Source organism: Colossoma macropomum, unplaced genomic scaffold, assembly GCF_904425465.1.
Source record: "Colossoma macropomum unplaced genomic scaffold, Colossoma_macropomum, whole genome shotgun sequence".
Lineage (NCBI taxonomy): Eukaryota > Metazoa > Chordata > Actinopteri > Characiformes > Serrasalmidae > Colossoma > Colossoma macropomum.
The window spans coordinates 7,735,469-7,744,637 of NW_023494784.1; the positions used below are offsets into that span (position 1 = coordinate 7,735,469).

Genomic DNA, 9,169 nt, shown 5'->3' on the forward strand with positions numbered 1-9,169 from the left:
CTATGTTCCCAGGATTACACGCTCCCAGGGTCCTATGTTCCTGTGCTCAAAGCGGCCTATGTTCCAAGGAGCTTCTTTTTTTCTAGGGTTCTATGTCCCCTGGGCCATAAGTTCTCAAGAACCTATGCTCACAGGGTTCCATGTCCCCAAGGTCCTATGTTCCCAGGGCTATATTTTCCCAGGGCTATATGTTCCCGTGCTCAAAGGGGCCCATGTTCCAAAGAGCTTCTTTTCCTAGGATTCTGCATGTCCACAATGTCCTATGTTCCCAGGGCTATATGTTCCCAGGGCTATATGTTCCCATGGGTCTATGGTCCTGTGTTCAAAGGGGTCCATGTTCCAAGTAGATTTTTTTTCTTAGGGTTCTATGTTCCCTGGGCCATGTGTTCTGAAGGGCCTATGCTCCCAAGGCTCCATGTCCCCAAGGTCCTATGTTCCCAGGGCTATATGTTCCTCTGCCTATATGTTCCCAGGGGCCTATGTTCCCATGTTCAAAGCGGCCTATGTTCCTAGGGCTTATTGCTCCTTGGACAATATATTCTTAGGGGTCTATGTTTCATAGAGCCTGTGTTACATTTTAAAATATTTTTATGCTCTTTAATCACTGCTTTTTCAACTGCCATTTTCAACTTTTTTGGGACTGTGTTTATATAAGGCCTAGTTTAATGTCAACTTAGAAGTCCATTAAAAAATCCACATCCACAGCTTTTTGACTTTGCAACAGAAAACTCTGCTTATAAATCAGACTGCACAGGAGTAGCTGTGTTTGGCCCTCAGGCCATACGTGTGCACTCCAGCTGCTTTAGGAGTTGGCATGTGTCTGCAAGTCAGGCGAACTTCTCTCTCAATCTCTTGTAAACCTCTCACGAATGTGTAAATGGGTTACTACCACAGAGTTCTGACCAAAGAGAGGGTAAAATAACTGTGCTGCTTCAAATGGCAGGATCCAGCCCGGAGAGGCCTGTGTAATGTCTTCTGCTGCTATTCCTGACTCTCTCGCTCTCTCTAGAATAGACAGTAACAGTAAGACTTCCTAAAGCCTGCAGAAATGAGGTCTGCTGTGACAGCTAGAACCACGTCCCGCAGCTAATCACATGCAATATGGGTCACAGCAGGCCAATGTACATGCATTTTTTCCCTCTTCTGTCATTCAGCCAATTTAATGTGGCAGGGTGCCTGATGAGAAACCACCTTAAACATGAAGTCAGTTTGCTACAGTGCAGCGGTATTTCTGGAATGCGGCTGCTCTGCATTACTTGACAGGAACAAGTAAGTCGTTGGTCTACTTTACAACCTCCCAATGCGCTTCTGAAGCACTGCACTAGCATACGTTGTGAATCAGGAACCTAGCAAGCTAGTTTAAGTACTGTAATTGCATATTACAGCCTGGATTGGATATAAAGCAACAGTCAAAAATTAAATTTACACATTTCCCCCTATTTCTATCGCAATTTTCAATCAGCTACATTGGTGTCAGAAGTGCTTCTTTACTGTCGCACTGGAGCTACAACACTAATGTAGGTAACAGGTGATACTGCTACCAAACATTAGCTGACATTATCTAATAGAAGCTTATTAGCATCATGCAAACAGCACTGAACTGCACTATTGCCTCAAACTGTGCAGAGTGGCTGAGCAATCTCAAATAGACTTGCTAACACTGCAAACATATCTCAAAGTCAAGGCTACAGCACATGTAGGAGAGACTTTGCTAGCACTGGTATACAAAGGCTCCTCTATAGTGCCCACTCATGTGAGCAGCCCATACATGTCACTGCTTACTGCTGAAAGCAATGAAACACATTGAAATCTTACTTGTCAAAACATGATGTTAAAATTTACATTTCATTACTTTTCATTATGCTGTTGACGCAGCATCTCGCCCACTTGCGGCTGTTTTCAGCTGCATGTGAAGGTATTGTGGGTCAAGAAGGACAAAACATTTAATCCCTCAAAATTCTCATTTAAAGGTTCCTATAAAATGGGACAGCTTTTAGGAGCACATCTATGCACCCAGGGTCGTATGTTCTTAGGGTTCTATGTGACCAAGGCTCTATGTCTTCAAGACTCTATGTTCCCTGGACCCTATGTTCCCAAAGTCCTATGTTCCCTGGACCTTATGTTCCCAGGGCCCTATGTTCCCAGGGCCCTATGTTCCCAAGGTCCTATGTTACCAGGACCCCATGTTCCCAGGGGGCCCTATTTTCCCAAGGTCCTACATTCCCAGGGCCCTATGTCCCCTAGGTAATATATTCTCAGGGCCCTATGTTCCCAAGGTCCTATGTTCCCAAGATCCTATGTTCCCAGGGCCCTATTTTCCCAAGGTCCTATGTTCCCAAGGTCCTATGTTCCCAAGGCCCTTTGTTACCAGGGCTCTATGTCCCCAAGGTCTATGTTCAAGGTCTTATGGGGCCTTTGTTCGTATGTTTCCAGGGCCCTATTTTCCCAAGGCCGTATGTTCCCAGGGTCCTATGTTCCCAAGGCCCTTTGTTACCAGGGCTCTATGTCCCCAAGGTCTATGGCTGTGGCGTTAAATTAAAATTATTTCCGGGCAAGTTCCGATCCTGAAGTCTGTATTTACGCTGACTCGATCTCTCACCGCTCCAAGCAGTCAATTAAACTAATGCGGTAATGGAACGGCCCTTAAGATGGCATTGAGGATTTCCCCCAAGGAGAAATGGTGAGGGCAAGTTGACGAGGGTCTGCATTAAAATGGAAGGTAATGTTGTCGTTCAGAATGTGCTCAAAGATTTTACTGTTAGCACAACTGCTAACTTTGGAAATGTTTTGCAATACTGGAGTTCTAATGAAATCATGAGTGAAAACACTAATCACTGGTTCTAATTCAATGTTCAATAAAATACGCAAATCACTGAAACATAAAAAGAAATACACACATGGCTATTTGGAAGCAGCACGTCCAAAAACAGATTTTAGTTAGTCTTCAGCCAGTCTTGGTCTTATTTTCCTTGTTGAGGGAACATGATTGATGCAACATGGGGCCATGGGAACATAAAGTGGTAACCTAGAAATTTTGATGGCTGTGCTCGTTTTTGACTTAGCCTGACTCTGGCCGACTTGATGGTCAATGTGAACTGCCAATGACTGCAAGTGTGGAGTATAAAAACACATCAGGTTTGACACATTTTACTTCCCCTAGCATGAGCTCACAACAACGGCTGATCTCGCTGCGTTTCCGTTTTTGTTGTAGATGAAATCGAAGCACTCGAAAGTTTATATCAGACTTTTGACACACATCAAATTAAATCTATGTATTATTAAAACATCTAGGTCAATGGGTCAGGGTGTATGGGGGAAAAAGTCACACATGGCTACCTGCTAGAGCCACACTTTTAGAGAGATTTTTTTTATTATATCTTTGTTTTATTGAGAACCATATATCTGAAAGTAAAGACAAAATTACAAAGGCAACCATATAACCAAGAACATGACAGGAAATTTAAAGAATAAAATAAGACCTACAAGCACATTATTTCTTTTCAATTAACCAACTCCTGAACTAAACTGTTTTTACAGTTTTTTTGCTGGAAATAAATAATATATGTAAAATATGAGGAAATCAAATAAACGGCGTCCCCTTTGGGAGAGAACCAACAGAGATAACGGATCTGAAGTTTTTAGAATAAAAATGTGGCATACGTGACACACATGCCGGAGATTCCAGCCAACGAGGGTGATGTTCTGACATCAGGAAAATGTGTTGTAGCTCGTGCAGCGGATGGAGAGCAATGGCAGCGCCTGACTTCAAAAACTGTAACGGCTTGATTCTGTGAGATTTTAATGTTGTTTGACATGGAGACGTTCTGCAGGGCCGACGAAAGTCAGACATCATTTCTAATCCGCATGCATTGTTTTAAGACCATGGCCAAGAAATTCAGCTTTCAGCGGCTGCATCCGTACAACTAAGTTGACATACTGTCATCTCTAAACATGGACCAAAGTACAGATGAAATTCACCTGCCAAAATGGCAGCTACTACTGTTTTTAGCTATGCAACATGCGCTTCAGCTTTCATTACTTGTTAGCAGAACCAGCATCATAACTCCAGTGCGAATCTAAAGAGTAAACATTAGACACCAGACATATCTTGGTAGACTGACTACATTTGGAAAACTGTGTAAATTAGATTTGTCAGCAAAGTACCACTTTAAGACCAAATTCCAATTAGTCCTCATGAGGAGCAAGGCTTTGTTTCCTCCTGCAGGTCCTTACTGAGGCTTTTTAAGAGCTCATCATTACCGCAACACATCATTATGTCTACTGAGTGAGGCGTCACGGACATTTCTCCACATGTGGCTGATAGATATAAACCAATTACAGAGCACTCATGAACGCTTTCCCCCAGAATGACAACAGAAACTACAGGCCTTGGAAAATAAAGTGGCTCCAAGTTCTAATCATGAGCGGCAGAAACCATTTCAAAGTTTGCAATTGTGAGCTAATCTCCATTTCATTCAGAGACTTGATGTGGTGGCAGGCTACAAAGTTAGTGGAGATGCAGAAGGAAAGAAGCAAGCAGCCTAATTAGTTCAGTTACAGCTTCTAGCTCGCTGCCAGGCATTTAAGGACATGTTCTAGTTTTTAAAAGGGTCATTCTCTCTCTCAGCACTGCAAGCTCAAACCATCACTTCCACCAGCATCCCCAGGCGAAAAGGCAAGAGCAATTTATCACACTGCCTTGTAATGATTCTAGAAAACATCATTCATTTAAAAAAACATATTTGATACAAAATGTGCAGACGTTCGCACAACAGCCCTGAACAAGTGCTGGAGAGAAAAATCAGCTGTTCGGTGAGGCCATGTAAAGGTAAAAGGATTATGATATTATTGTTATGATGTGCATCATCACTATTTGGTCATTCACACTCTCTGTTTTGTCCTTATACACCACTATGCACCACTGTTTACCTATACAGTCAGTAACTGTGAAAGCTTCAGTTGGATGTCTTGTTTTCTGCACTTTGTCATGTTTTTACATTGTGTCAATGTGTAAATATGAAATTAACTGTTTATTTATTACATGTACACAATATCAATTGGGGTTTTTGCTACTTTAGCACCCAAACTTCCTCTCAATAATCAATAAGGTACATCCATCCATCCATCTATCTATCTACCACCCTAAACAATGATATGGGTTCATATCAGTGTTTCTATGGTAGGCTGTCTAATCTTGCTGGTTGAAAGCTGTTTGTCCTCACTGTTTATTCATAATTCCAGTATGAGACACTTAATACACATTGCATGTCAACCTGTTCACCAGTCAAACAAACCAAAACCTCAACCAGCACAAACAAACCCCAACCACTGTCAAAAAAACCTGACAAACCCAAACAAACCTCAACCAACTCTAGCCAACCAACATCACCAAACCTCAAATCAACGCCAACAAATCCCAACCAACCTCAATAAAACCCCAACGTATCCCAACAAACCCCAAATAACCTCAATCAACCCCAACAAACACCAAACTGAGCCAACCCCGACAAATGTCAACCAACCTCAATACATCTCAGCCAACCCCAATAAACCTCAAACAACTTCAACCAACCTCAACCGACAAACCCCAACCAACCTCAAAAAAAAAAACAACAAACCCAAACAAACCTCAACCAGCTCTAACCAACCCCAACAAACGTCACCAAACCTCAAATCAATGCCAACCAACCCCAGTGAACCTCAATAAAACCCCAACATATCCCAACAAACCCCAGCAAACCTCACCTAACTTCAACCGCTCCCAACAAACCTCAAACAACCAAACTGAGCCAACCCCAACAAATGTCAACCAACCCCAACAAACTTCAAGCCTCAACAAACCCAAACTACCTCAGCAAACCCCAATAAATCTCAACCAACTTCAGCCAACCTCAAACCACCCCAACAAACCTCATCAGACCTCAACCACCCCAACAAACTCAACCACTGCCAATAAACCGAAACTCAATCTCAACAAACCTTTAAATCTAAACCAACCCCAAAAAACCCATCCATGCCCAACACCCCCACCCCAGCCAAACAAAGCAGCCAACCCCCAAAAACCCAACAAACTCCAACCTAACCCAAATAAGCCTGACCAACCCCACCAGCTTAACTGCTGCTTAGGAGGAAACTCTGCCTTATCAGGCCAGATTCAGATGAAAACAGAAAGGATACATTGCAGCTCAAGCAGGCGAGTCCACAGGCTACAGCAGATCATGCAAATCCCAGTGCAGTCGTACTAGTCTGAGCATTTACATAGCCAAACAGCAGCAGAGAAGAACACAGCGAGTGGTGTTGTACATATCTATAGCATCTGCTGATGTTTTGTAAACTACACCAATCTAAGATGAAGCCTGGTGTCAGTGGTTAGTCATCACATAATCTGTAAATAAGAGCACATCTACATATTTGGTGCAGATTTGCCCTTTTTCCAAATGTTTCTCTGATAATAGCTGAAAACCACTTTCTTCAGTGAGGTCTAATGTCCTGTATTTGCACACTGAAGCCCACAAACTTGCATTTCAAACAGCTTTGACATGTCCTTAACAGAAAAAAACGACCAAGGAGCCAGACTAATGCTCATTTATGGAAGACTGCACTCCTGATAGGAGCCACAAAGTCGGCATGGGATGGGACACTGCAGCAAGTCCTCCATAAACAGAAAGGACGCGCAGGATGATGGGGGTGATTCTGTTTCTGCTGGCACGCGATCACTCAGCCTACCTGCATTAACACTTAGCTGGTTCAGTTTAATCTGACCTGATATCTCCATGATCAAACTAATAGGGTTCAGGACACAAGAAGGCATGCATGGAGGCTTTCAGTGGGAATTTGAACCAAGACTGCAGGCAGATTGCATTGAGCATGACTCAAAACATTCACAATGAATGAGACCAAGCCAAGCCAAGCCAAGCCAACCATCGGGGTTAGTGTCAAACCACAGCTTTACCCAAATAAAGAAGGCTTTCAATGGGTCTTTAAAGCAAGACTACAGGAATAAAACATGAATATAATATCACTGTGCATAACTGGAGATGTTCACTAACCAGTGCTGAACCACAGCCCTGTTCTGCCAAGGCACCTTTCAGCCTGGTCAAGCACCCATGCAGAAGAACATTGGATCCAGCCTTAGGTTCATTGGACACAGCTTGGAGATCCCACCACGCAGCATAGAGGGCATAGAGGTAATATCCATGCCCTGCTTACCTTCAGAAAGCTCCAGCTCCAGCTCAGCCAGCTTCTCCCGCACCTCAGCCGGCAGTGTCAAAGCCAAGGCGGGCGAAGGCTCCACCATCATCATCATCATCAAGCCGGTAGAGCTGCGCTCAGCCATTCTCGCTTAGACCGCAGCTGGAGATCCAGACCAGCCAAAGGGGCCAACGGCGAGGAATGAGGGGTCCCTTCCCCAGCAGGGCTCAGCTCAGCAGGGCGAGAGAAGGGTGGTGCTTCGCTCTCCCATACAGATGTGTGCGTTCGAGTCTTGCATAGGCTGCTGTGCGTAGCTCTTCAACCAGCTGGAGCAGCCAAAAAAGCGCACAGACGAATCCAGAGCCTCTGTTTTCCAGGTCCTTATTCTCAGCATGAGATTTCCTCTAGAAAAGGAGTGAAAAATCAGCGGAGGTAAAGTCGATCAACTCCTCCACTCCGCCATTGCAGCAGCAGATCCCTGCGATGAGCGTGTTGTTTTTTCCCCACCCGTATTCCGGCAAGCAACGCCCAGCAGCGCAGGGATTGGCTGGCTGTAACCACGCCCCTTGCGCTAGAATTGGCGTTTCTGTGCCCCACCTGTATTCCGACAGGCCACGCCCATCTCCTCTAGGATTGGCTTGTAGAAGCTGGACTCGGGGGTTAGGATTGGCTAGTTGAATCCTTTTGTTTCCCCCACCTGTATTCCGACAAGCCCCGCCTCCTGCGCCGTGATTGGCTCTTACTTCATGCTCAAGCACTCTCCATTGATCATTAGATTACATTACGCAGCGAAAATTGGGCACAGCTGTATCAGTCTAACAAGGCAATATTCACCAACATGCCAATTCAATTAACCCAGATTTCTCTTATTTATATGCACGTGCGATCAGGAATCTTCAATACAGTTAATGAGGATTTCTGTTCACCCCAGGCTCTTTATTTTGAGAGGAATTCCACCTATTTAACACTTTTCTGTATAATTAAATCATTAGGATGTGAACAAAGTCATCCAGAGTGGTTTGGTATGAAATTCCATTCTATAGAAACTTAAAGTCAGAGTTGTTCACAGTGGTGGTGATAGGAACCAGATGTCCACCTCTAAATCTAAACGCTCAAAAGACTCGTGTTGATTCACTGGTGGTTTGGATAGTAAATGAAATGTCTATATTTGTGTTGTAGTCATGGCAACCCCTGGTTCCTATCACCACCACTGTAAAGGCATCTGAGTCTCTACAATCAACCATTTCACACCAAACCACTCTGAATGACTCTGTTTACATCTCAAACACTGAACTATGCAGAAATTTTGAAAATTTAGTGGAATTCCCCTTTAAGTCTAGTAAATTGTCTTGTTTGGTTGAGAGAAAAAAAAACAAACATTTGTCCACATAATGTAAGAGTGGTCAGAAATGCTTCCTAAGAATCTGACAAGCTAGCCTTTCATGTGAACCTTAAAGGAGAATTCCACCCATTTTTCAAAATTCCCCCCATAATTCAGTATTTGAGATGTAAACAGAGTCATTCAGAGTGGTTTAGGGTGAAATAGTTGATTGTAGAGATTCAGATTTCTTTACAGTGGTGGTGATAGGAACCAGGGGTCACCATGACCACAACACAAATATAGACATTTAATTTACTATTTAGTTTATTTATTTACGACTATCCCAAACCACCAGTGAACCCACATGTGTCTTCTGAGCTTTTTTTTTTTGATGGTGAAATAGTGATAAATCTGAAGTAAGTTTTCTTTGGGGACTATTTTTTCCTATAAATGGCTAAAAATACATTTTAGGCCAAAATCTTCCCAATATTTTCATAAACAGTGTCTCAGACATCAGGCAGTGAATTCATAACCATTTAGTGTAGTAACTTTCTGTGAGGGAGCTTTTAGAGGTGGACGTCTGGTTCCTATCACCACCACTGTGAACAGTTCTGACTCAGTAAGTTTCTCTAACCACTCTGAATATCATTCTGAAAA

General features: G+C 43.3%; 1 protein-coding gene across 1 annotated transcript in view; it reads right to left on the minus strand.

Annotated features, from left to right (window-relative positions):
* dip2a (disco-interacting protein 2 homolog A) overlaps positions 1-7,662 on the minus strand; it is a 214,836-nt gene extending 207,174 nt beyond the window's left edge. The window contains exon 1 of the mRNA XM_036577004.1: positions 7,210-7,662. Coding sequence (XP_036432897.1) covers positions 7,210-7,336 — 127 coding nt within the window. The 5' untranslated portion in view covers positions 7,337-7,662. The remainder of the gene's footprint in view (positions 1-7,209) is intronic.
* Positions 7,663-9,169: the final 1,507 nt, after the last annotated feature.